We start from the raw sequence: 26,718 nt of genomic DNA on the forward strand, positions 1-26,718 counted from the left end.
GCACTATTAGGGTCATGCTACGACATCAAATCCTTCAGCTTATGCACGTTGTACCAGGATCTTCGGCGGAGCAGGCTCAGCCGTCCCAAACTTTCAGCCAGGCAGGGTTGCGAGTGGACTGGCCCAGCCGGAAAATGCATGATGACGGTGCATTCGCACATTTCAGGCAGCGATAACAACAATTGATTGTGGCCCAAACTCGGAGCCTGATTCGGTACGTACTCTCTATTCGGAAACAAAGCAACACCGCTATGGAATCTCACCCTTCTATACCAGCACTACTGTAGCCTCTGAAGCCTTCTCCAAGATCAATTCTCCTTCAGTCCTGGTACTGTAAAATCTAGACCTAGTCCAGAAAACGCCAATACCAAGTCTTGTCATACCTTTGTCTTGGCCGTCTCCTTCACCGTCTGGTGCTGGTGTGAGAAGCAATGTAAAATATTCCTTCTGAGGCACTCCTATGACAAAAAGGCACGAGACTGTCGGCATTTCAGCCCCATCAGGAAGTTTGCTATCTAAAAGCGCCTCGCCAAAGATTTCGTCACTGCCCGGAGCTGCAAGAACGTGATGCCGAGAGTCTTGTGTGACAGAGCGCGCTCCCAATGTTGCCTGGAGAATCTTTCCTTTGACTGTCAACCGGGCGACTTTGAGAGGTGATGCCAGCGGAGTTCCTTTCCATTGCAAATTACTCTGTAAAAGCTCAATCATGGAGGCCGTCGGGGTCGTGTGTACGTATCCCTTGATCCCGCCTTTCACAGACAGCCAGGACCATGATGGGATGCTTCCCGGCTCACGGATCACCCCACGCATTTTTGCTTCCCACACAAGTCCGTTTGCAAGATCTTCTTCCCAAAGACCTACCAGGTAGGTATAGCCAGTCAACTTTATGAACATGTCTGTCAGTCCAGCGATGGCATTCCATTTGTCGCTTTGGTAAGTCAGGTCACGACTCGAGTAATTTGTCACCATCCGATACCAGTGTCGCAAATAGTTCTCTCCATCTTCTCCAGGACCTTGCTGCACTATATCAGCCCACTGAATCAGACCACCGTCAAAGTCTCGCGGTCCATCGATCAATCCGTCTTCCGTAGCGTAGCGACTAGGACATTTCCAGAGCCACTGCTCCTTGCCAAAGCAGACAATTCTCGAGGCCAGCACGCCCTCTTGAAGTGTCCAGCCTCTGGTGTTCAAAGGCTCAGACATCCTATCAAGCTCCCTATGCGTCTCCATTCGAACACTCACAGTCTCTCCGTGGATCCTGACGCATTCGGCGCCTTGGAAAGGAAGAAGAAGACCCATCTTTGGGGTATCAGATGACGTAGCTGCGAGCGTAAGATGTGCATTCGTATAAATAGACCCCATTTTGACTGACTCTGCTTCCCAGTCTTGGCGAGAGTCCTGTATAATGCACAGGCCATCGATCCAAAGATATCGGATTCCAAGATAGAGCGTCGCGAGGATAGTCTCCCTTTGCGTCAAAGGCAAGTCGAAGAAGTTAATTCCTTCTTTATGCTTCTCGAGATTCTCATTTGTCGTTTTGAAATGAAGATCCGGATTAGCACCCTAACAGTAGCTTGGAGCGGTGTAAGTTCCCGTTTCCCCCTCCTCTGTCTCTCGTAGTTTGATCTTGATATCATTAGGATCCGATGGAATGTCCACACTTCCACTCAGGTCCAACACGCGCCTCGGAAGCTTTGCTGCCTTGGTATCAGGAAGAGATTCGATGCACTGTTCGTGGGATTCGCATTCCTTCAGCCAGGTTTTTAGCGTATCTTGCCGCTTGAAAGGTTCTGATTCGTCCAGTTCGTCGTGAGGAATCCAGAATCTCCGGGTAGCAAGGCTTCCTATGGAACACGTTAGACACTGGTTCTTTAGTAGTGGTGAGAGCATACCTAGACGGGATGGCGAAGATATTGTCAGAGGTATTCCACCATTCGTGTAAAGTTGCCTGTTTCCAACCCAGCCGACTGCCATGATATATTTCTCATGTTTGGTCAACTCGACAGTAACAGGCCTTGAGAAGTTGTTCTCGTCACATAACTCCGGGTTGCCTCGCTGAAATTCAGCTAGCACTGAGGTGGCACCCCGCTGTATGCTAATTTCCAGCCATTTGCAAGTCGAGCACGTATCGCCTGAGTTAATCAGGTGCATGACATTGGGCTGATGCTCTATAAGTTGTGGTGGATCTGGATGAAGCATGAGTTGACAGTATTTGCAGATTCCATCTGCCGTTGGGCTCGTAAACCCCCACTCATCGGGCGTAGCAGGGGGGCCAGAGACTGGTTCAGCTCTGAGATCCTGAATGTCACTCCCTCGGAGGCCGAAGATAGCGGCCTCCTCTGGTGACTTTTTGCTGAACAACAGCATTGTCTTTGGTGGTGCCGGTTCTTCTGAAGCCATGGTAGGAAATTTGGAAGTGGAAGCGAAACTGACGATAGTTTCATGTCGTCCAACGAGAAGATAGAGCGGCTGGTGGAGTCACGTGACGTAAGCACAACCCCAGACAAATCGTCCTAATTGTGGATTATAACTTGATGCTGCCTGGAATAGGCTGGATAAACGGCTTGGCAATTCCAAACAAGCGGTAGGACTTTGGTCAAGTTGAATAAATAGGCTGTGCAAAGGGTGTGGTAGAGAAAGATGAATCGAGTTTAGTGGGAGCACTACCCTATACCTTAATCCCAAACTCGTAACCCATGAGAACGTGCGGTCTCTCCTTTCCAACATCGCGGGTTGGAAGATAGGGCACACAAATCAGCATGGTGCATAGGCTATTCTGTTTGTACCTGCTTGTATTGGCTGAAGGGGCGTTACATTGTTGTAGCCCGTCATGAAAAACCATCTCACCATCGAATGTAAAGTTACAAATCAATCAGCGTCGAGTAACATCGGCTTTCCGATTGGGTGGTCAATATACCAGCTAGTCAGCAACTATATAAAACAGAAAGACTTCAGGTGTCGGTCAACAAGCTTCTTGAGAGGGTAGGCATAGTGACGGGACCAGAAAAGACTCGAGTTCCGCGGAATGTTGCTGACTGATTGCCGCGCGGCACGATGGTGCAATGTCAGCCCCATCAGTAGCATCCAACTAAGATCTGAGGTCATCTGGATTAATACCCGCGCGGGAAGATATAAATCTATGCATCAAAAAATGAATGATTGTTAATATGTAATTGCTTATTCATCTGACATGGTTGCAACTGTCAGCACATCATGGAAGGATGCGTGCATTGATGAGTATTAAATATGGGCGAGGAGCCAGTCCTCGCACTCAGTGCAGATCCGCGAATACTGTCTACCATGTTTCTGAGTGCCCTCCTAAGTTTCTTGGCTACTGCCTTTCATTCCATCACCTGCGGAATCTTTCTTGAACCGTCACTTGACCCAAAGGCCATGTCTCAAAAGCCAAAGCACATCGTCACCATAGGTGGTTCTTTCGCTTCGGTTAGAACCGCTCATAAGTTTCTCCAAGGAATTCAGAGCAAAAGTGCAGGGCCTTACAAGGTGACAATAATTTCTCGCGATTCTCACTTCTTCTGGAATCTTGCCATGCCCCGCGCCATCATCCCAGGAACCATCTCCGATGATAATCTCTTCCAAGCTATTGCACCTGGATTTGCGAAATACGGCGACAATTTTGAGTTGATCGTTGGTACAGCTACTGGTATTGATTTCAACAATAAGCAAGTCAAGATTTATAAAGCAGGGCAGGAGACTTTCATCAGCTATGATTACCTGCTGATTGGTACTGGATCTTCGACCAAAGCCGAATCACCCTTCAAGTCTAGAGGATCAACTGATGCGACGAGGGACTATGTTAATGCGTATCAGAAACGTGTTGGAGCAGCCCAGCACATTATTGTTGCTGGTGCAGGGCCGACTGGTGTAGAGGTTGCAGGCGAGTTGGCGGATCACTATGGCAACCAGAAGGAGATAACCCTAGTAAGAAAACCCTTCACTTAAGACCAAATCAAGCTGACAAAGTGCATAGATCAATGCCGGTCCAAGTGTCCTTGATAATCGCCCCGACAGCGTCTCCAAGTCCGCACATAGGCAGCTCGAGAAGCTCGGCATCAAGATCAGACTCAACACCAAAGTCAACGAGTCTATCACTCTTCCCAACGGCAAGCAAGAGGTGACCTTCTCAAGCGGCGAAAAGGTTGTGAAAGATCTCGTCATTCAAACATTTGGCGTTGTTCCCAACTCATCTTTCCTCCCGCCTGATCTTCTTGACGAGCACGGCTATATTAAGGTCGATCAATATCTCGCTATCGAGGGCCGAGAGGATGTCTTCGCAATTGGAGACGTGTCAAATGTCGAAGCACCGCAATTCTGGTTCGTGAATACGCAGGCTGGTCATATGGCCAAGAATTTGGTGCAGATAATGCTTGGAAAGCCTATGACTCCGTACAAAGCCTCGACAACTGGTATGTTGTCCCTGACCTAAAATGACAAACAATGCTAATTTTCACAGCAATGGGAGGAATTCAGATCGGCAAATCGGGCGTAGGTCATTATGGAAATTGGCGCATCCCAGGTTTTATGGTCCATGCGATCCGAAAGACGTTGTTTGTCGAGCAATTGCCTAAGATGATTGACAATGGCAATTGAGGCCCCTTTTTTCTTTATTTGCTTTTTCGTTGGAGGTTGGATGTCTTGGAATGACGTGCGAGCTGGAGTTTAGCGTCAGCTCAGGCTAATCTCAGCAATGTCATGGCCCTGATTTGTTATCTTAGCTCCGAAGCTTAGCATTTAGGTTCCACCAAATTAGGCCCTGTACGTCATCGATCGTCCCAAGCTTGTTCCAGGAATAAAATAGGCCAAGACTGCAACCTCGTGCATCTTTTCCCTACCTAATAATTCTTCCATTATTGATTTTCGCGATGTATCACAATCTGCATGCCATTGTGGCTGCAGCTTTACCTGCAATTGCTGTCGCGTCGGTCATTCAGCAGCCAATTGATAGCTTTGATCATACCCAGGGCTATCAATTCGATCCTCTTCTGCACCTCCCGGGCATATCGCCTTATTTCGATGCCGTAGGCTTTGGATTGTCGCACGCTGCACCTGAAGGATGCACGGTTACAGCTGCGTCGTATCTCATCCGACACGCTGCGATTTACGCCAACGACGCTGAGTATGAGGATTACATCAAGCCTTTCCTGTACAAGCTCGAAAAGCATCGCGGTGACTTTTCAGGACCGCTTGAATTTCTGAACAAATGGTACTCACCAATTGAAGAGAATCATCTCGAAGACGTCACGCCCTCAGGCAAGGTCGACGCGAAAAAAGTTGGTCATCACCTTGTGAAGCGCTATCGACACCTAGCGTCATCAGTAAAGCGCGTCATCGCCGATACGAAAGCCAGAACCTACGACACAGCCAAGGCATTTCTCCAAGCGTTCCCCGAAGATGGAAATATCGAGATTACGCGCTTTGACAAGAAGGAATTAAACAACGGCACGCGCGCTCTTCTCCCCCACAAGGCCTGCTTCAAATTCTCCAAATCGCCTGGTACGGAACAGCAGCAGAAGTTTGTCAAGAACTACGCAAGTGGCGTCGCGAAACGCTTACGCCCACATACGCCCGACGATTATGAACTTGATCCCTACGATGTTTTTGCACTTCAATCAATTTGTGGCTACGAATCTGCCATCCGAGGAAAGAAATCCCCAATTTGCGGATTATTTTCTGACGCCGAGTGGCTTTCGTATGAATATGCCTGGGATATGAAATATGCTCACATGGTCGGGCCTTTCAATCCCCTGTCGAATTACTTGGGTTTCCCATGGTTGCACTCACAGTCTAGGCTTTTCAGCAAAATCGACGAAAATTCTGAATTGATTGGTGATGAATCATCAGGATGGCCTAAAGAACAACGACTATTCTTCTACTTCACCCACCGCGAGGTCCCTCCATTCGTCGCTACAGCTCTAGGAATTTTCAACTCGTCTTCCCGCGAAGGATACGATGAATTCCCCACTACACACGTCAACCACGTTCGAGCTTGGAAAATGTCCGATCTTATTCCGTTCTTGGGCCATGTTGGTATGGAGAAGATGACGTGTGAGAGGCCAGTTGCTAAAGATGGCACATCCGAGAAAGAGGAGTTTATCAGATTTATTGCAAACACTGCGCCTCGACCCTTGCCTTTGTGTCAGAACGGACCCGGTGCAAGTTGTCCATTCGAGGAGTTTAAGAAGATTGTTAGTGCAGGCATGGAGAAATATGGGGATTTTGATGGCGTTTGTGAGAACAAACAAGAGAAGGATGACGAGCTGTAATGCGATAACACTGCGGTAAAATAGAACAGATTGTACAATACTAATGATTTCCGTTAACTGCGTGCCTTCTATGTGAATGTAACCTTGATAACCCGGATCCAGTTGTTGTTGGTGAAACCAATCGTCAGCGTCTCGCCAGATTCGTCCAGATGCGGGTACGCTATTCCAGCATACACCAGACCTCCATCGATAGGCTCATCCTTGTAAATCTCTTTACCTTCCGTCCAGGAGCCTTCAGGACTTGGTGCCGTCTTCAAAAACACAGTACCAGCTGTCGCAACCACGTCAGCGGGGCATTTACCACCATATGAGAGTGCACTTACAAAGATCAAGGTGAACGTAAAAGTACGTCTGGAAGTGGTTGTTGTACACAATCTGTCCTTGTCCAACACCCCACATAACAGCTGTCTCACAACTGAACGTTGTGAGAACTTCGCTCTTCCATCCTTCTTGTCTACCCCACCAATACTCATACTTGTCGAGGTCGAAGGCATCTTTTGCGGGGACGCGAGCCATATAGATGTACAGCTTACCAGGAAAATCCGTGATTGTATTGGGTGGGTTTCCGAGGATGTAAATATATTCGCTGTTGACGTCTCGATACGTTGCGACATCGCCGTATTTGGGTACCTCGTCACCATTCCACCAGATACCATGCTCGCCGTAGCGATCGGTAATATGTGGGACGTCGTCGATGAGCTCAACTTTGGCTACTCCAGCGCCCTTATAATTCTCATCGTCATTCTAGAGAGCTTTAGGTCAACAAACTTTCGTGTAGGGACTGGTACAACTTACAACGAGATAATAAAGAGCACCAGTCGCAGTATCAGGATCAACCTCGACGATTCCCGTCCCTCCAAAGCCAAAAGTATTCGTCTCGCCCCAGTCCTCATTGAATGGCATAAACTGCTTCTGATGAGGAACCGGCTCATCGTCATTGAGATGCAGGTCTTCAACTACAAGAGGATCATCCGTCAGAGCAGAAACAGCATTTCTGACCATGCCGTGAAATCCCTCATTATCTTCTTCGGGGTCGGTGACACCAGCATCACACCATAGTACATCACCATAAACAGCGTACCATTTCCCTCCGAGTTGACCTGTAAAGCCAAGATCGCGACGACTCGCCGTGTTGCTAGACTTTTGGGTACCGAGAAATTCCACCTGAATGTCGCCGATGGGGTTCTCACCTTCTGGTTGAGTATTGTCGACAGTCATTATATCTGAAAAGTATCGTTTGTACAGAATGTTTCCCAGTATAAAGAATAACAGCGTCTGACAGTAGCGATCTTTTATCTTGACGTGTCTCTTCATGGTAAACTTGGCATCTCCATCTCCAAAGAGGGGGTCTAGCTGTTGCCGAGGCTCATGTGCCAATGCCAATGTGATCGGCACGGCGTATCCGATGAAAACCTGTCTTGAAGTGTTGCAGGATCGAGGCGCATATAAATGCCAAGTTTCTACGATCTTTAATTCAGCTTAGGGTAGATACAGGATAGTGCCAAACGTGAAGCTCCTGATAAGATAGGCGAGGTGCGTTTTGTGGTTTTTGGTTTTGACGATGACGAAACGGCCCCGCAGCCGGGAGTGGCGCCGCGACCCGCTACAATAAGCCTAGGGCGTCATCTAACGAACTATACAAAATAATTCTTCATTATCAGATGAACTATATCGTACGTGCATATGCAACTGTGCTTCTAACAGTACGTAACCTTTAATGAAATCTACCTCGTTGATACTCAACGTTGAAACTGTATCACTGGCCTATCAAGTCCCACTCAGCGCAAAAATTGGATCGTTGCCTCCAAAATCCACTTCGACGGCGATGAGACCCAATTATCTAATTATTTTTATGTAATTCTCGATGAGAACTCTCCCGGCTCGGCGGTACTCGGCCATACAGAGATTTCGATCTGAATCACCAAAGGGCAAAGCTCTCACAATTGATTCTCTCAAAGAAAGGGTCTTCATGCTATGAAACCTGGGGTAGTGCCGCTGCTGCATGGTCCACCATCAGCACAGCAGCAGCACTATAGGGCTGATCTTCCTGCACTCAAAACCTGGAAAACTCTCTTTCTGCAGGTACAAGATTGCCGATGGGTCCTTACGGAAACTAGCTCTCATAATCCCCATCAATAGCCCCCTTTAGTATGGTTTCACTGGTGATCGAGCCAGGGAAAGGACGAGTTAATCGAGCACGCAATCGCACGCAATACAATTCGTAGAGACATATAATAGAATAAATGAATCGCCTATTCTCTAATCTTCAAGTCCTTTCTCACTTCTTGCCTGCTGGCTACTTCTCAAAATGGCCTCTTCGCACGATGGCTCCGTCATCAACCTCCCAACCGCCTCCCCCACAAAACCATCCTTCTTCCGCTCAATCCCCTTCCAGATCGCCATAGCATGCGGTGTATCTTTCACAGCACCCGGAATGTGGGACGCCCTCGGTGGTCTCGGCGCCGGAGGTGCAGCTGAACCCTACGCCGTATCAGCCGCCAACGCGCTTGTATACGGGTTATTCGCAGCTGTTTGTATAGCAGCTGGTGCGATTAACAACAGAATCGGTTTGCGATATGGCCTTGCGCTGGGAGCTATTGGATATCCGATTTATGGCGCGGGTCTTTATACGAATAATGTTGCGCCCAAGACGTGGTTTTTGCTGTTTGGAAGTGCACTTTGTGGTATTTCGGCGGGTTTCTTCTGGGCGGCCGAGGCAGCCATTATTATTGGATATCCTAGTCCCAAGGATCGTGCATTTTATCTTGGTAAGTTCTGATTTCTGGGATAGAATTCTTTAGCATGAACTGATGAGGGATAGCTACTTGGCAAACTGCCAAGGCAGCAGGCCCAATTGTCGGAGGCGCCATCAATCTTGGTCTCAACGCACAAACCTCATCGAAAGGATCCGTAAGCTCAGCGACATACATCGTCTTTATCGTCATCATGTGTCTCGGTCTGCCCATAGCCCTGCTTCTGAGCCCTGCGGACAAGGTTCAGCGAAAAGACCGCACGCTCGTCGTCGTTCATAAGCAACCCTCCTGGTTCGCCGAGTTCAAGGCTGTTCTGTCGCTTCTCGTCACCAAGCGCATGCTTTTGTTGATCCCTGCTTTCTTCATCAGCTACTTCTACAATGGCTTCATGAGCACTTGGTTGACGACATACTTCACCGTCCGTGCTCGCGCTTTTTCGTCCTTCTTCACCAACTTCTCCGGTATTATCAGTTCGTTCCTGATCGCTGGTTTACTGGATCGTCAGTCCATCTTTATCAAAACTCGTGCTAGAATTGCGTTTGCTTCCATTATCTTCATTCTGATTGGTACATGGATCTGGGCTTCCATTCTCCAGAAGCAATTCTACGATGCTGAGGAGCCGCCTGTCTTTGATTGGTTTAAGGGCGGTTTCGGCAAGGCTTATACCCTCATCTTCTTCTGGCAATTCGGAGGCCAAGCGTTCCAACAGTTCTTGTACTGGCTTGTTGGACAGTACACCACTGACATTTCGTCTTTGTCTTATCACTGTGGTATCCTCCGAGGATTTGAGGCTCTCGGTCAAACCGTTGCCTGGGCGTAAGTACCATCTTATTGTCTTTATTGAAATAGACTAACAAAAAATAGTATGCAATCTGAAGGCAACGCCAACCATTTTGTCAGCATTGGTCTCAACTTTGGAATCACTATTCTGTGTATCGTGCCAACATGGATCGTGTTATCTGGACTGGAGCACAGCCACGAGATCACAGTCACAGCTGATGAGGTGTCTTCAACAAAAGATCAAGATCCTGATACCAAAGCATAGGTTTTAACATGATATTCTATAATAATAATATCTTTCAACAAGAAATAAATTCCATAAACTCCCATCTAGCTAGTGATACAAAGAAGCAGGTCTCGGTCTGGGACTTGTACTCGACCTCGGTCTCGTCACAGCAGGCGGTGGCGGTGATATAGGCATTGACGTAGATCTCCCAACGCCTTGCACAGATGTGTCGCTACCTATAAAGCTGCCAGGCCTTGACCGTACGGGACTCAACTCATCGTCTTGGTGTTGGTCTCTCTCGATCTCAATAGCAGATACGCCTAAATTCCGAAATTCTTCCCCTGGTATCATCGGTAGATCAACACGATCTGCTCTTTTGACTTTCGGCTCGGTAATAAAATCATGCGCTGGGGTCCCAACCATCTCGCCGAATCTGAAAAATGCATTCTCTATTTTCTGTCGGTAGGGGTTGCGGGGGGGTTGATTGTGGTCTTCGAAAACTGAAGGGTCTCGATGTCGAGATGATGTAGAGGGGCGGGGATGAGTTGGATCAAGGTGCGGTGACAATTGGTTGTTTGTTTGTGTATTGGTGTTTGTGACAGTCAACGCTATGTGATGGCTGTTGAGTGAAGATATACTCTCTTGGTGAGAGACTTGGCTTCGTTCGTCGTTGAAATGGCAATGAGAACAATTGCAGTGATGAGATGGATATGGTTCGCCTGCTTTGTCGGCGTGTCTTGCTAGAAGGAGATAAAGCGAGCCGATCATGGCCATCGCAGTACCTGTGATGGGTGCCCATTGGCCTTTGATACATCAAGTATTAGTAAATAGGCACTGGAAAAAAGTGAGGGGATATGCTTACCAATATTGGCCATTGGCTCAGTCTGGTAATTGACTTGAGGGCTGAAAAAGTTAATCTCACCCACGATAAGAATAGCCAAACCAGCGCCACCAAAAACGGGGATCGCTAGGATACGGAGAAAAAAGCCAATAGTATCGTTGACTTTCTTCATAACACCTTTATTGGCGCTTTCATCATCTTCGCTTGCCGCGTCGTCGGTCGGTTTTCCGAATCTGCGGCGCCAATTGATCTCAAGTACTCTATCCCACATGGAAATAAGACACAGAACGGCGTGCACACAACATGCGGCGGCGAGTAAAGTCGCGGTGCCGAACGTGAGGGTATGCGGTGCTGGTATGACGTAGATATTGTTCGCGGATCCGCCTCTCATTGGAGACGAAGGCCCGTTCTGTGTTGAACAGGTCAGGTTACAGTTGTTTCCTTCGATATAGTGAAAGTTGGAGGCGTTTGGTGAGACTGGATTGCCTGATGCGTCGATTAAACAGGAGTGAGTTTCGATGCGGTAAAACTCGATTGTCATGCTCAAAAGACCTAATCTCGGTTTAGACAATAGGGACGCTCTTGTCAAGGTTCAACTTACCGATCAGTAACAGAAATGTCCACAGAAAAATAGTGTTTCTACCGGGATCATTAAAGTAAGTCTTTGACAGCATGACCGTTACTGGTGCTGCCAAGATACCAATCGCGCAAAGCTGGAAAGCACCAAAAATATCCATATCGACTGCATCTTGACCAATTGTTAGATACGTAAAGTTATCAATTGCGTTTGTTGCTCACCAGGATTGTGCATTGCCGTCAGGACTATGCCGTGAATGGCGGCAACAGCTGGCAGCACTAACGCAGCGGCCAAACAAGGATTCACCAGCCATTCCTCTCTCCTTGCGACAAGACATGCGGCGATGAGAACATAGTATCTAAATAATTGTTAGTTTTATATCAGTTGATTGTGATTGAACTTACAAAACTCGAGTCCCCGTTCCGTATTGTCCAGAAACTGGCCACGCGCAAATAACCTGCAGCGCATCACCAGTCTCATTCACAGCCCGCAAAAAAAGAACACTAGTCGCTATTGACTCAGCCGCATCGGTGACTGAAAGCGCAGGCATATCGACATTCTGTCTTGGCAGAGTGGGATTCGTGGGGAAGAAGAGAAAAGCCAAGTCAGCCCAAATTGTGGGGGAATAACAAGATCTTAGCAGAAGCTTCTTTTTTATTTAATGCCCGCATGTTCAACGATGAGGCCGGCCTTACCATAAACGTAACAGGGGAGTCATTACTGGCCAGGCTTCTACATTTCGAGTGGTGAGCATTCAGCTGACATGTTGGCACAGCCACAAAGATCACTTAAGCCGGGCGAGGACTGGGGGCCACGGGCGCTTTGTTCTTGGGCTAGGAGGCGTAGAGTAGTCTCTTCTAAGCATAGCTCGGGTTGCATACTACATTTGCGTTAGGCACCAACAAATGTACCCTGTCACGGGAACGAACAAGGAACGAACGAAAGCTTCTAGAAAACTTTTCTTTCTTCTCTCTCCCTTCTTTTTCTGGTCTGAGGTTAGCCCTGTTTTTTGTTTCAGCCAGCGATCCAAGGGCAGAAGGTCATCGAACTGAAGCTACTGTCGGTCCTTTACCTCAAAACATGCTGACACTACGGCATTCCCCCTCCTCTCAATTGGCCAGCCACTTGTCGTAATACTCTCCACTTTAGATACGACCCACATTCGTCGTCAGGTTTTCGCTGTATTTAACCAGAGAGTGCCACTTTTGGCCTTTGAAGAAAATCGAGTTGAATCCCTCCCTCAGCCGAAATCATGGTCAAAGGCGTGGACACCAGCATGATACGACAATGGCGCTCAATAGTAACGCTGATAGTCTTTGTACTCGCCAGTAAGAAATGCCCTCTCACAGGATACACAGCGTGCACTGACCCGGTTTCTACAGATATTCTCGTCCTATGGCCATTTCACATGCCCATTTACATTCCAAAATCCCTCGTCAATCTGATATGCAGATTAGCGGTCAAACTGCGAGTTATTCCCAGGAGCACGCATCGTGCGATTCTTCATGATAATCCACGATGTTCGAAATATTTTGTCAAAGTCACTTTTCCCGTCAACTTCATCACTGCGCCTTTGATTGCGGATCTCTTTCTACTAGCTATTTCTGCGATAGGACGCCAAGAGGTTTACGATGGGACGATAGGCGCTGATAATATCCACCCGATTGATATCATGGTCTTCTTCATCACTCTGGCTTACATCGCCATTTCCATCGACGCATCGGGTATTATCCGATGGCTGGCTTTCAAAGTGTTGTCGTGGGGAGGAAAAGTTGGCCATCGACTCTTCTTCTACCTTTACTCCTTCTTCTTCCTTCTCGGCAGCTTCATCGGCAATGATCCCATTATTTTATCCGGAACGGCATTCCTCGCGTACATGACGCGCGTGTCGAGCAACATCACGAGTCCGCGAGCATGGATCTTTACTCAATTCGCAGTCGCCAACATCGCCTCAGCAATTCTCGTCTCGTCAAACCCGACGAACCTCGTCCTCGCTGGCGCCTTCGACATCAAGTTCATCGTCTACACCGCCAACATGATAGTCCCCGTCGTCGTCACCGCCGTTGTCCTCTTCCCGTTTCTGCTCTACGTCATTTTCGCTGACGAAAAGCTTATCCCTTCCAAGATTGAGATGCACAGCTTACCAGAAGAGGCTAGAGCCCAACGGCCCGTGAACCCCAACATCCCCTACGTTCAGCACCAAGTTGAGGATGCCGAAAGTGCAGGCGAGGGGATGACGCTGTCACTTGCGTACATCATGAATCCTTTTCTGGATAAAAAGGGCGCCATGTTTGGTGCGCTCATCATGTCTGCGACGCTCATCACTGTTCTGGCTCTCAACGCTGCTAGTGCCGGAAGTGGAGAGCATCCTGTTTTTTGGGTGACTCTTCCAGCGGCCTTCGTTATGTTCTGTTGGGATTTAGGCTTTGGGTGGTTGCATCGCAAGGAGACGCGGCAGACTGCCACTCATTATCGCCGAGAGATGGAGCGTGCCAGAGCTGAACGTGCCCGATTTACAGCGGAATATGCTGGCATTTCACAGGATAAGTCTGAACCCGATACCGACACAGTAACTGGTCTTCCTGATAACCAGGCCTCGGACGATTATGGCCAGTCTCACGGAATTTCCCTCACTCCTTTACAGACCTCCAATGACCAGCCCAACTCACATTCTATCCCCAAGGTGGTTTTATCAAACACGGCCGGCAACAGTCCTGTCATCATCTCAGGGTCAATGCCTCAATCACCCAGCTCTGGACCTTCGTCACCAAGCGACCAAAACACACTGCGCCCCGGAGCTTTGTCCACCTTACCAAGTCCTCAAATGGAACCAGAGAAGCTTGAGGCTGCTCGACCCATGAAAACAGAACCCGAGGAAAGATCAACTCTTCTATCCGAGGCTAGAAAAGGTTATGCGTCACTTGAAAGGGCTTATGGGTGGCTGCAAGAAACGTTCCCAACAGTCATGGCCGTCATGGCTCATCTTCCGTTCGCACTGGTGCCCTTTGCCTTCGCCATGTTTGTACTAGTCCAGGCACTAGTTAGCAAGGGATGGGTCAACGTCTTTGCCTATGGTTGGTATCATTGGTCCAAGCGTACTGGCACAGTTGGAAGTATCGGAGGAATGGGCTTTCTCTCATGTGTTTTGTCCAATGTGAGTTTCCCCCCAATCGTCTTAAATCGCGACAAGGTACTGACTCCATTCAGTTCTCTGGTACCAACATTGGCACCACTATCCTGCTATCACGCATCATCCAAGCATGGAAAGAGATCAACTGCCATGACGCCCAACTCATCAGCGACAGAACATACTGGGGAACCATCTACAGTATGGCCGTCGGAGTCAACTACGGAGCTTTCAGTACCGCATTCAGCGCATCATTGGCCGGTCTTCTCTGGAGAGATATTCTTGCTCGAAAGCACATTCACGTGAAGAGTCACGAATTCGCCCGCGTCAACTTTCCTATCATCGCAATTTCAATGGCTGTTGGCTGTCTGATATTGGTGGGGGAGGTCTACATCGTGAGAGATAACTCACCATACTCCACATTTGAAAAGGCTTGCCCGAACAATTAATTAATAAAGGAACCTATAGATATCATAATTATAGACTGTACATAGCAATCTGAAAATACCCATGAAATAGCTTCCCCTGCTGTTAATAGGCGACAGTTGAGCCCTGACCTGGCTCTAACCTCCAGATTTACGATCTTTGCGCAGGCGCTCCAAAACCCAATCCAAGCTACGAAATCCACTATCAGTCTCAGCCCAGGATGGTGCACTCCAACTGGCTGTCTCAGCGTTATATGACTTAAGAAGACTCATCACCTCGGTCGTGTTCTCATTCGTGGCCTTCAAAATCTTATTCACAACCTTGTCATCGTCCAAATCTGCTTCTTTCAAAGCTGGAAGGTTTTCTGGGAAATAGTGTCTTCTGTAAACCAGGTCCAACGCCGTTCGGCCATAGTGATCCGGAATACTTGGGCTTGCGCCGTACTCGAGAAGTCGCTTCACGGCGAAATAGTTGCCAGATTCGGCGGCTACTGCTATTGCAGTCATCTTGTATGGTCCCGCTGTGTTGTCAAGCTGGTCTTGAGTGTTGTACTTCCGAAGGAGTTCGACAATCGCGATTCCAGCGACCTCGTTGTCTTCGGCGAATTCCCCCATGTACTTGATAGTAAAGTGGAATAATGAAAACGTGTCATGGCCGACGTTGACCATGAATCCATCGGAGCCATTGCGGTCCGGAAGACTGAGTAAGAACTTGACTCGATGGAGGGCATTCCTAGTACCCGTTAAGAGCATGTCTGACATTATGCTCTTCCCCGCAGACGTAGAAATGCGGTCTCTATCCGCGCCATGATCGAAGAGATACTGTGCAACAGTAAGATTTCCACTGTAAGTGGCAACGTAGAAAGCGCTCAAAGGCTCTGGCGTGGTCGGATCGACTGGGAGGCCCTTTTCTAGAAGTTTCTCAACAAAGAAGACGTCATCTGTCTCTTTTGCAGCACGGTGAAGCGCGTTGAGACCATCATCATCTACCGCATCGATATCTGCACCGGCGTCGATAAGAGCCTTGAACATATCGCGGTCTCCATGCGTAATCGCCAGAAACAGAGCTGAACCTCCACTGGATATTCTTCCAAAGGTAGCGTTGATCTCATTCGCGAAGCCGAACTCAAGGCCTGAGATCATAAGATCTGCCGCGCATTGATGGTACGCCGTTGCAAGCACGGCTGCCATCTTGACATGGCTCCCGAGTTGCAAGACAGAATCTGTGGGTGCGCCTTTCTCGATTAGGGCTTTCATTGTCTTCTTTGTCTCCAATTCAAAGTCGACACCTAATGTCAACACCCGTTGCCAACGAGGGGTTCCGGATATAACATGGAAAAGAGGCAAATACATTAGTTCACCTCCACCTACCATTGGTTTTACCTTGCTGGCTTCCAGCTGAACTGACGGCTCTTGTAGAAGCCGTTCAACAACTGGTGAGTAACAAAGTCCACATGCAAGCTCAAGTGGTGAGAGGTGCGACGCCTCCCCATCCCCTACCTCCATACAGAACGTTGGATCTGCACCCAGTTGGAGGAGAACATCCACTGCAGTGAGTCTTTTCTGTGTGATAGCCCAGTGCAAAGGGGTGTGAGACAGAATCCCATTGTCGTCAACCCTTATTCCATATTGGGTGCGTAATATTACACAAGCAGGGGAGTTTAGCTCGGCGCCTTTGCTGACCAGAAGTTTTGCGATGGTTTCATGGTCTTCGTCTTCGAAGGAGCAGAGCCAGTGAAGAGGCGTTATACCTCTTTCGTCCGCGATCTGTGCAGCAATCCCACAGCTGGGGTGCTGCAATATCGTCTCTAGAATGCGTTTTCGGCCAAGGCGAGCCGCGACGAGTAAAGGGGTCTCCTCATTCTGCAGGACTAATTGGGCCAAGCCACGATTTTGATCTAGACAGATAGTCATCACATCTGGCTTGTCCAAAACGATACTCCATAAAAGCAGATCTCTGGAGAAGACGAACTCGACTTCACTCAAAGACAAGGCTTCCAACATTGAAGACAAGTCCTCACACGCATCAGCATTGACACCGAGACGAGTTAGTTCATCGAGCTGAAGCTTCTGCTTAGCTTGTCGCCAGTCGGAAGGCCAGTTCGCTTTCAGTTTCTGAAGAGCAACTGGGTTCCCGGCTTGGGCGGACTCGGCAACCCAGGTACGTAGTATCTCTTCATCTGGAACCTCTTGGTCAGGAACGTGAGAGAACACAGATATATAGAGAGTTCTAGCCTCTTCGGAACCGAGCTGGGCTGCTTGACGAACATAATAAGCTGCCGACTTTGAATCGTACTCAACTCCTATATCGTCCATATAGGCACTAGCAAGGTTGAGGGCGGCTCGAGCTCTTTCGTTCAGACTGGTGGATGTCTCAAAGATAGTCTTCAGACTATTGAAAAGGGCGACCCGGGCAGCCTTTGGCGTCTTTTGCAAGATGTGTGAGCTTTTCTTAATCTTGATTGAGTTAGTTCCACTGTCGATCTCTGCGTTGGTATTGTAACATACATCAGGGATGAAGTCTTCGTCTTTGAAAAGCTGCATTGGTTCCGCTTTCGATTTGGTTGTAACCCTATCCATGAATTAGCGTAGCGCCACAGGGCTGAATACAGGGGCTGAACACAAGCTGTGGGCCATATTGCACGGTAAGGAAAGGTACTGACAATGAAAACAATTCGGTATTGAATGGCTCATTCAGAAGTCCAGCACAGTCCAAGATAAGTAAACAGGCATTCACAGCAGATACAGGCTGAGCTTCGCTCGTTCCACTTGGGGTTGCCTCCCTGGGTAAGAGTTGCGATATGGTTGGTAAGAGCTCTGACATCGTCTTCTCAAGTCTCGATTTCGAGATTCCCTGGAGCGCAGCGATAAAGGGAGTTTCGTCCTGGCTAAATGATGAATAGTAACGCTCATGTGCCTTTGGCAAGAAGTGAGTCATCATATTACATATCTGCCATGGATCAATGCTTGCAGGATTGTTCTGAAGACCGAGCTCCTGGCGTAGATATGCAAAGACCACAGTAGTGAGGCCTTTGAGAATCGTCCTTTCGGATCTCTCATCATCATTCGTGGGGATCTTGGCCCTATACACAATGCTCTCGAAGGTAGGAAGGACAGCTCTTAGAGCGCTAGCATTTGGACTATCACGCCCATCCGTACTGTTGACGAGAGACTTTGTCACGTCGAGATGATCGATAATTTTGGACATGCTTGAGAATCGTTTCTCCGGGGCGCACTGTAAGCATGTGAGAATGAGTTTCGCAAGTGTCATGAGTGGATATTTCTCGTTTCGCAAGCGATGTAAGACATTGAAAGTAGCAAGGCTCGCTATGAGGTTGGTCTTTTTAAGTTTCCAGATACTCTCCAGCTTATCGCCGTCGGGTAAAGTGCTGTGGTAAGCCACTCCATCACCAAGGATGGTCCATAGCGTCAAGCCGAAAGAGTAGATGTCTTGTTGACGAAGGTAGCGGCTGTTAAAATGTGCTGTCTCTCCTTCAGGTGCACGGTAAACCTCGGTACTTCCGATGAGCTGGCCTCCTTGCATTGGCATCGCAAACCCAAAGTCGCTGACTTTGACAATGGTCTTTTTGGTTGGGTGTTTGAAGACGAGAAGATTAGAAGGCTTGACATCGCCATGGACAATTCCTGCTTCGTGAAGGCCTTCAAGACCCCTGGCCGCGTCGATAGCAATGTCTAGCTTCTCGTGCAGCGACCGTGCGTAGCCTGCTTCTTGATATGACTTGAGATTTCCATACTCGGCATATTCAAGGACCAGAGCGGGAACAACAGTTATTCCCTCCTTGTTTCCGGTATCATGATACATGATAGCTAAAAAGTCGACAATATTCTCGTGTTTCTTGACAGGAGGGTGCCGCAAGATCTGTAGTTCCAAAGCGATGTCGGCAAATGACACAGAACCATCATCTTGCGTTCTTGGATGTTTAACAGCGACATATTTGCAGCCTTTCAAGATCTCCGTACCCAGACCAATCGGAAAGGAAGACGCTTTGACCTTTCGAACATCGAACGAGCCACCACCGAGCGATACATCTCGAAATGTGGGGGCGGCATTCGATATCACAGGCTGCAGGCCTATATCGTTATCACCATTTGCGAAAGACACTGCTATAAACCCCGCAAAGTGAGGGCAGTGAGTCCCAGGAGATGGGACGGGAATAGGATCTTCACTAGTGGATTCCTGGGTATCTTGAGGCTGTGGCCGAAAGGTGAACGCTGAGGAGAACTCCATTTTGATTATTCTACAGGATGAAAAACATGCAACATGTCGTAAATCGCTCGAGCCTGATATCATGATTCTGAGGTGACACATGACCTCAGCTTGCAGGTCTTCACCGGATTATCAATTTACCCCGCTACGGAAGTGCCTAAACCCCGCAGCTGATGTGATGCGGCTCAAGTATCATGTTCCCGGTATTATTCTTGAAACCATCAAAAGTCCGACGTGTCTGTTTGGTGACTGGTCCAAGACCGTCATGGTAAGCGATTTAGTGGATTTCCGGGTTGGGGCGGCCGGTCTCGGAATCGGGGCATTTGGTGGCCTGATAGACGCCTTGACAGCCTGCACAAAAATTTATGGCCTATGGAAATCGTTACGTGGTCTCGATGGATATCTGGACCTTCTCCGTACTAAGCTTATACTCCAAGAAGCTTTGTTAGACCAGTGGCAGAGAAACTGGCTTGATCTACCAACCTCTAAGCGAATCGATATTCAGAAGCAACGGATCCTTCAGAGGCACAAAGATGCTGTTCTCGCCTCGTTAACAACAGTCAAAATGCTGCTTGAGTCACTGGAAACACTTCGTGAGGCCTCGAGCTCAGAACTTGCACTCGAGCGCCTGAAATTGGTGACTGGTGGGGCTCAAGAACATGATAGGACGCTGGTGCAGATAAGCGCAGTCCTCAGCGACTTGTATCGCTTGCTACCAACTCGAGATCCCAACCTCGCACTTTCACAGACTGTGCTGTCATTAGAGCATATCGGCAATAATCAGCAGGTGTTGTTCCGGGACACCAATTCGACTCAACATGTGATACAACCTGATCAACTCAAACGAGCCATCAACTTCCGCCAACTGGGATACGATCTGGATCAGGATCTGGAAAAACGAGTCGCAGCATTTAAAAGCAGTTCTGGTGATTCTGACGTCACCATTCGCTCAGAAAGAGTCAGAATTCAGAAAGATGACGATGTTGCTGGAGGACTAAGAAGCTTTGGAACACTTGACTCCAAGACATCTATAGTCATTGAGTGGAAACGGTACGACGTTAGCTGGAAAGGACAGAAAGGGATCAGACTCAGAGGAAGAATCCAGAATATTGCGCGGCTCTTGCACGCTAATGCAAAGCCCGAAGAACTCCTGACTCTCAACTGTCTGGGAGTGTTTGAAGACATCGAGAGGAATCGGTATGGCCTGATTTTTAAATACCCTCTAGGAGCCAGTGAACAAACAGATCTGGTATCTCTTCAAGCGTTGATCAAATCACCAACGCCTGAGACTCTACCAACTTTGGGTGACCGATATCGTATGGCGTATACGCTATCACTCTCACTGGCCATCCTTCACGCGGCGGGATGGCTCCATAAGAGTATCAGAAGCCATAATATCATGATTCCAGTGCGGCGCAATCAGCCCATCTGGTCTCAGCCATACCTCGTCGGCTTTGAATTCTCCCGTCCAGATGCAGTCGATGAGACCACCGAAAAGCCCGAGCAGAGCGTCCGCTTCAATCTATATCGTCATCCTTTCGCACAAGGTATTCCAGGGGAATCATACCGCAAGGGCTTTGACATCTACAGTCTGGGCGTCGTCCTTCTCGAAGTTGGTCTATGGCGCGTAGCATGGAGTCTACGTCGCGACGACGAAAATCCCGCCAAGTTCAAGGAAGTGTTGCTGAGCAGGGTAGACGACAGACTAGCTCACTTCATGGGGACAGAGTATCAAGAGGCGGTAAGGAGTTGCCTGAACGGTGATTTGGATCACAGGGAGGGATCGGTAATACGAGCTTTCTACAATGAGGTTGCGGAAACTATGTGCTCATTGGCGGAGTCACAGCCATAGTGATTGCAGCATCTCTTATCTGCTATAGCCTAAGAATGATAATAATGTAGGACTTTTTGCACTTGTCTAAGGTTAGCTTGGTTTTGGGGACTTTGTTAGTGCTGTGTTGTATCCAAGCGTTGAGCTTGGCACATCCCTGTATGTCGTCCGAGGTTCTGACAGGGGTAATGAGAGACCTCGGCAATGATGTCACTAGCTACCCTGAATAGTCGGTAAGGTATGAATTCTCGTGAACATTAAGCATGATTTAAAGAATAGCCGATGGGATTTATCGTGTGAATAAATCCAGGTCATGTAACTATTTCTTGTTGCTGGTGGCTGAAGAATGTTGCTGGCATGACCTTGTTGAAGCCTGATCTTCAGCGTCTGGTAGTGAAGTAAATCGCTCTTGGCGCACGGCCTTCAAAATGATCTACATAGAAGCTTCGAAGCGACTCGTCCGGGGTCAAGAGGCCATCAACGCATGACTTAATGTTATCTACTCCGTAGGGCCAAAGAAGCAATGCCGTCCAACACCCACTAACCCACGCGACTAAGAGCGGATAAGGCATGATCTGCAGGGGTATCCGCATCACGAAATCTAACTTGTTCATTACGCTTATCGTAACCGCCGCGTCGACCAATAGCATCACCTTCTGGCAACCCCTACTCGTTTTAGGATGGTTATGTCCTGAGAGTTCACATGATAAACTAACCAATAGTTCCTTCACAAAAGCAGTTTAATCACGGATAGATCCTAGGTCTCAGCTGCACCCATAACAAACGTCCCTCCGCCTCTATTGCCGAGTCCCGATCCAACTCCCTATCAGGGCCTTAGCAATGCCGAATTCTCCGGACATAGTCGGCGGTAGCATCCCTTCTCGGTAGGTGCTTAAGCCAAGACTGGTGATGCCCCCCTGTCGCGACACGGCGGAACTGCTCGTTGTTTACTAGGCGTGTGAGTTCCGCTCCTGCAATCACGATGCCTAGAAAAGACCTTTTGCTAGGTAAAGGGGTCGCTGGGGCTTTGGTGGGACAACCACCTCATGGCCGCCACGATTCATGGAAGCAGCCAAGAAGCCAAACAGATGCCAAGGACGGGAGGCTGCATAGACAGATCAGCCAAGGAATCTAGGTCCGGCATCTATGGCGCGGATCAAAGGGACTAATCACGTCAGAGATGTACCTCTTTCTCGGAAGGTGGCTCGGATGCTGGAAGCCGAGCGAGAGATAGATGAAGCATCGCCAAATGGAGACATGGCGGAATGTCTCTATCAATGTCAGACTCCTTTGAGTCAGTAAAGATATATAAGTCGAGATAGAAACTATTCATCTTAGAAATAAATCATCATCACTCACTCACTCACTCTTCTCTGGTCTCATCTCTATCTCTTAACCTGCCAGCGACATCACGATGCCTTCCATCCACGCTCTTCTCACGGCCTCTCTGGCTTTTGCTTCCATTGCCCTCGGCGCACCTGCTGCCCAGGACAAGAAGTTCACAGTTGAACAAGTCAAGAACCCCAAGTTCATCAAGAACGGTCCTCTCGCTCTCGCCCACGTCTACGCCAAGTACGGCGTTCCTCTTCCCAAAGGACTCGAGAAGGCTGTCAAGGCCGTGAGGCCTCCTCAAGCTCACTCCAAGCGTCAGAGTGGCAGTGGTAGCGCCACCACGACTCCCTCCGACGAGGACGTCGAGTGGTTGACACCCGTCCAAATCGGTACTCCTGCTCAGACCTTCAACTTGGACTTCGACACTGGCTCTTCTGATCTCTGGGTCTTCAGCACTGAGACAACTGGTAGCAGCGGTCATGATGAGTATAACCCTGCCAAGAGCAGCACAGCCAAGAAGCTTTCTGGCGCTACATGGAAGATCAGCTATGGTGACGGAAGCTCTTCCTCTGGAGATGTCTACAAGGACAAGGTCTCCGTCGGTGGCCTCGTTGTTAGCTCTCAGGCCGTTGAGGCCGCCCAAAAGGTCTCCTCCGAGTTCGAGCAAGAGACTGGCCTCGATGGTCTCCTCGGTCTTGGCTTCAGCTCCATCAACACCGTCACGCCTACCCAGCAGAAGACCTTCTTCGACAATGCTGCCAGCACCCTCGGCTCCCCCGTCTTCACCGCCGATCTGAAGCACCAGAAGCCCGGAAAGTACAACTTCGGCTTCATCGACAGCACAGCCTACACTGGCAAGATTGGATACGCCTCCGTCGACTCTTCCGAGGGCTTCTGGGAGTTTACCTCAACTGGTTACGGTATCGGCTCTGCCGCCATCAAGAAGAGCCCCATCACTGGTATTGCGGATACCGGTACTACTCTCCTCCTTCTCCCCGACGATGTCAACTCCGCATACTATGCCAAGGTCAGCGGTGCCCGATACAGCTCCAGCTATGGTGGATATGTCTTCAGCTGCTCTGCTACCCTCCCCAGCTTCAGCTTCGTTGTTGGCGGTGTTACCATCACCATCCCTGGCTCCTACATCAACTATGCCCCGGTTCAGGACGGTTCTACTACCTGCCTTGGTGGTATCCAGCCTAGCGATGACATTGGCATCAACATCTTTGGTGACATTGCTCTCAAGGCTGCTTTCGTCGTATTCGATGGTGGTAACCAGCAGGTTGGCTGGGCTAAGAAGACACTGTAAGTGACTTCAGTAGCTGGTGGATGAGTCTGTAAATAGCCTGATCTTGTGATGCGTTTAAACGTTGTACATAGCCTTTCACTTGTCAATGGTTGAAATGAACATAACATTGGAAACCTTATATCGATATTCCAAGTTACTAAACTCAGTCTTCTTCTTTGGTGTGCCAGTGCATGATATAGAACCAACCTGCTAAAAGTCCAGTGAAGGGCTAGAATACGAGAAGACCATGTGAAGCATTCGACAGGCCTATCACCAGCTAGGGTCGATAGCTGGGATCAATAGGCAGGGAGGGGCTGCTGAAAGTTATCAGGCTTGACACAGTTCCCCGGCTTACCCTCATGAGACGTACATTTGCAATTGCCGCCATATATAATCGAGACTGAGACCAGAAAGTCAAATCTTCATCTCTACGGAAAGTGGCTACTCCTTTTTATTGCGTTGAGTTTAGTCTTTACTATCCGCGGTTAAGAGTTCGAATCCGTCCTCTCTGAAGGCTGTCCTGGATGAATCAATGTCACATTCCAATGATCCCTAGCGTTACGCATCCGATAGAAATGCTCGAGATGTCCCATTGAGATGTCACAGGCTTTCTATCAAGGAAGATGAATGAGTTATAGCAAATCGAGCTTGTTATTAAAGATGCGGAATGCTCAAACTGCGTTCGCCAGGCAAAATAGCACTGAAACCTAGAAATGCAATAGATGTATTACTTCGCCACATTAAACTCCGCAATTGGATAAAGAACTTATTTTCAAAGGTTATCTTGCTCCTCTTCTCTGAACTTTAGACACCATGGAAAGAGATCATGAATTATGACGAATGACTATGAAGATGCGCTAAATTACTATGTAGATTAAACCAAAGCTTGAATGCTCTCATGGGTACAAGCCTTCTAGCCGTTTGCTGGTCGTCCCAGTCTTGCGAGCAAGCACTTCAAGCATCTGCGGTATTCCTTTCGGCGCTCTTAATGGCGGATCAGGTTCCTCTATATCCGCGTCAGAATCAGAGTCAGAGCCCGACCCCCAATCCATATCCATGGCTACCATTTCATGCATCTCGACGATATCGTTGCTGTCGAAAATGCCTTCGCGGTGGTTCAACTGGCGAAGGAGGTCAAGTGCTTGGAGCCTCTCATCCCCGCCTTCATTAGAGATGGCAACAAATGAGAGACCGGAGACCAGACATCCGTCTAGTGAGAACGTAGGTTGATCTAGCGCTATTAGAGGTGCGGACACTTTCTCTGCGGCCTCTATGAAGCCTTTGTATGGATCTGGAGGCTGTCGTCCTTTGTTATCGTACACGTTAATGTACATCTGCAGGGATTGATAGTGAAGTTCCAGAGTCTGGATATGTGCCATCTCATCACCTGACACGTTTGGCATCAATCGCTGGGTCAAGGCTTCGAAACGGGAATTCCAGCGACGGAGCATATCCTCAAATACGCTGTCGTTGGCCAGCCCGTCTTCCCTATCCAAATTCCATGGCTGGAAGTCATGATGGAGTCTTAGCTCATGTAAAGCATATGAGGCGTCGCTGAGTGTTGCAAACGGCGAGTCATCACTCGCTTCAGTCCTAGTGTCACTACGACACCATTTCTTGATACCCGAGAGAGGATGGTCCGCCATATAGCCAGACGATGCAAGGCCCATCTCGCTAAACATGTCGACAAGTCCCTCTAGCATATCCGAAGTATCAGAGGAGCTTTGATAACCCAGTGACTGAAATACCGTATCGCCAGCAGCGAGATGTTGCAGGAGTTCATCGTAGCGACCAGTCAGCCCCTCACAAGTCATGAAGAGCAGACAGCAGATCAATATGCAATGAATGTTCTCATTCGAAGGAGCAGACATTATAGGGAGTATCGAGGATATGGCTCTATTATAGTGTTGTATGACAGGACGTTGCAAATGATCAGGACGGGAGTACGGTAGACTTTGGGCCATGTAGGCTCGATGAGATGCCCCAACTGCAATCATGCTGTACCGGATGGCATCGTAGTGATATGACATCGGGAGAGCGTATTTGAGCCAGAAGTTCATGGCAGCAGAAGAAGGTGAAAGCTGCTTTACTGTCAAATGAAGGAAATGTTGGAGGTAGCCTTTTTCTGAGTCTGATAACAGAGAGAGTTGGTCAACGGTCTGCATAGATAGCAGTGGGAGGGAAACAGAGACCCCAGGCTTCAAGGAGGGGTCTCGACGCTTGGAACGCTTTGGGGCCTTTGGCTTGGGTGGCGCATATCCATCACACTTCATCTTGTCGTTATGACAGCGTCGACAAAAAGGTTTTGCTTCGTCACATTTCAAGTGCCTGATTCTAAATAGAGAAAACACATGAGCTTTATACAAGAGGGCTTATGATGAGGTTTGGACTCACTTGCTGCAGTGTTTCCTAATTAGTGATATTTTACGAGAAACGAGGCGGTAAGCTATCAACTTACCAGGTGATACATCCTGTTCTGACTTTGGGAGTCGAGGCTCGCTTGAATTTGCCTCTCATGGCTACGATCTGATTGGCTGTCATGATTGTAGGGAGTAAAAGCTCCTGTTGCTTGTCACGAGACTACAAATTGGAGGTGAAAGGTATGGGTGAGATCATTTTATGCCAATCAGAGCGCTGGGGCTGGTGAGAAATTGCGGGAGAGTGGCTGAGCTGGAAATGGGGCTTTGCTTGCATGTTTGTTGAGATATGTATGCCTCAGGCCCCCACATCTCTCTATGTAGCCTGCCTACTGGGCCCTAGTTAGCTTCCTTAATACATATATATCACACCTTTAAGCCACTCTACTTAACAGGTTATAAGCCCTTATATAAAACCACAGCGTATAGAGAAGAAGCTATTATTTAGTAATTCTCTCTTTTTAAGCAGTTAAAAGCATACATATACCTAGAATAGAAAGGCATTATAGGATAAGCTTCTTTTACTGGCATAATTACTAAGTTAAGGTTAATATATATTAGCTTAGTACCTTATATTATATTAAGAAATAATATTAAATTAGAATTTAG

The 26,718-nt window shown here is 48.4% G+C and overlaps 12 protein-coding genes across 12 annotated transcripts; 6 read left to right on the forward strand and 6 right to left on the reverse strand.

Annotated features, from left to right (window-relative positions):
- Nucleotides 1-267: 267 nt before the first annotated feature.
- FSUBG_3487 (tol) lies at nt 268-1,362 on the reverse strand (the record flags this gene model as incomplete). The annotated part of the gene is made up of 1 exon (XM_036681372.1): nt 268-1,362. The coding sequence occupies one exon, from the start codon at nt 1,360-1,362 to the stop codon at nt 268-270; it is 1,095 nt and encodes a 364-aa protein (XP_036541138.1).
- Nucleotides 1,363-1,563: 201 nt separating this feature from the next.
- FSUBG_3488 (tol) lies at nt 1,564-2,400 on the reverse strand (the record flags this gene model as incomplete). Its single annotated transcript, XM_036681373.1, has 2 exons — nt 1,564-1,844; nt 1,893-2,400. The coding sequence occupies 2 exons, from the start codon at nt 2,398-2,400 to the stop codon at nt 1,564-1,566; spliced, it is 789 nt and encodes a 262-aa protein (XP_036541139.1).
- Nucleotides 2,401-3,246: 846 nt separating this feature from the next.
- Nucleotides 3,247-4,611, forward strand: FSUBG_3489 (apoptosis-inducing factor 2; the record flags this gene model as incomplete). The annotated part of the gene is made up of 3 exons (XM_036681374.1): nt 3,247-3,942; nt 3,992-4,427; nt 4,475-4,611. 3 exons carry the CDS (start codon nt 3,247-3,249, stop codon nt 4,609-4,611), a joined length of 1,269 nt encoding a protein of 422 aa, XP_036541140.1.
- Nucleotides 4,612-4,883: 272 nt separating this feature from the next.
- FSUBG_3490 (acid phosphatase) lies at nt 4,884-6,284 on the forward strand (the record flags this gene model as incomplete). The annotated part of the gene is made up of 1 exon (XM_036681376.1): nt 4,884-6,284. One exon carries the CDS (start codon nt 4,884-4,886, stop codon nt 6,282-6,284), a length of 1,401 nt encoding a protein of 466 aa, XP_036541141.1.
- Nucleotides 6,285-6,352: 68 nt separating this feature from the next.
- On the reverse strand, nt 6,353-7,502 carry FSUBG_3491 (uncharacterized protein; the record flags this gene model as incomplete). The annotated part of the gene is made up of 3 exons (XM_036681377.1): nt 6,353-6,555; nt 6,608-7,028; nt 7,080-7,502. The coding sequence occupies 3 exons, from the start codon at nt 7,500-7,502 to the stop codon at nt 6,353-6,355; spliced, it is 1,047 nt and encodes a 348-aa protein (XP_036541142.1).
- Nucleotides 7,503-8,592: 1,090 nt separating this feature from the next.
- Nucleotides 8,593-10,082, forward strand: FSUBG_3492 (DUF895 domain protein; the record flags this gene model as incomplete). The annotated part of the gene is made up of 3 exons (XM_036681378.1): nt 8,593-9,052; nt 9,106-9,853; nt 9,902-10,082. 3 exons carry the CDS (start codon nt 8,593-8,595, stop codon nt 10,080-10,082), a joined length of 1,389 nt encoding a protein of 462 aa, XP_036541143.1.
- Nucleotides 10,083-10,651: 569 nt separating this feature from the next.
- FSUBG_3493 (uncharacterized protein) lies at nt 10,652-12,011 on the reverse strand (the record flags this gene model as incomplete). Its single annotated transcript, XM_036681379.1, has 6 exons — nt 10,652-10,779; nt 10,826-10,846; nt 10,906-11,436; nt 11,486-11,632; nt 11,683-11,819; nt 11,866-12,011. 6 exons carry the CDS (start codon nt 12,009-12,011, stop codon nt 10,652-10,654), a joined length of 1,110 nt encoding a protein of 369 aa, XP_036541144.1.
- Nucleotides 12,012-12,713: 702 nt separating this feature from the next.
- Nucleotides 12,714-15,037, forward strand: FSUBG_3494 (arsenite efflux transporter like; the record flags this gene model as incomplete). The annotated part of the gene is made up of 2 exons (XM_036681380.1): nt 12,714-14,615; nt 14,669-15,037. The coding sequence occupies 2 exons, from the start codon at nt 12,714-12,716 to the stop codon at nt 15,035-15,037; spliced, it is 2,271 nt and encodes a 756-aa protein (XP_036541145.1).
- Nucleotides 15,038-15,151: 114 nt separating this feature from the next.
- FSUBG_3495 (serine threonine kinase) lies at nt 15,152-19,262 on the reverse strand (the record flags this gene model as incomplete). The annotated part of the gene is made up of 3 exons (XM_036681381.1): nt 15,152-17,470; nt 17,522-17,585; nt 17,677-19,262. The coding sequence occupies 3 exons, from the start codon at nt 19,260-19,262 to the stop codon at nt 15,152-15,154; spliced, it is 3,969 nt and encodes a 1,322-aa protein (XP_036541146.1).
- A 79-nt stretch (nt 19,263-19,341) lies between these two features.
- Nucleotides 19,342-21,093, forward strand: FSUBG_3496 (uncharacterized protein; the record flags this gene model as incomplete). The annotated part of the gene is made up of 1 exon (XM_036681382.1): nt 19,342-21,093. The coding sequence occupies one exon, from the start codon at nt 19,342-19,344 to the stop codon at nt 21,091-21,093; it is 1,752 nt and encodes a 583-aa protein (XP_036541147.1).
- A 1,393-nt stretch (nt 21,094-22,486) lies between these two features.
- FSUBG_3497 (uncharacterized protein) lies at nt 22,487-23,713 on the forward strand (the record flags this gene model as incomplete). Its single annotated transcript, XM_036681383.1, has 1 exon — nt 22,487-23,713. One exon carries the CDS (start codon nt 22,487-22,489, stop codon nt 23,711-23,713), a length of 1,227 nt encoding a protein of 408 aa, XP_036541148.1.
- Nucleotides 23,714-24,588: 875 nt separating this feature from the next.
- On the reverse strand, nt 24,589-26,233 carry FSUBG_3498 (uncharacterized protein; the record flags this gene model as incomplete). The annotated part of the gene is made up of 2 exons (XM_036681384.1): nt 24,589-26,020; nt 26,151-26,233. The coding sequence occupies 2 exons, from the start codon at nt 26,231-26,233 to the stop codon at nt 24,589-24,591; spliced, it is 1,515 nt and encodes a 504-aa protein (XP_036541149.1).
- Between the last annotated feature and the right edge of the window lie 485 nt (nt 26,234-26,718).

This window comes from Fusarium subglutinans, assembly GCF_013396075.1.
Source record: "Fusarium subglutinans strain NRRL 66333 chromosome Unknown NRRL66333_c0000029, whole genome shotgun sequence".
Taxonomy (NCBI): Eukaryota; Fungi; Ascomycota; class Sordariomycetes; order Hypocreales; family Nectriaceae; genus Fusarium; species Fusarium subglutinans.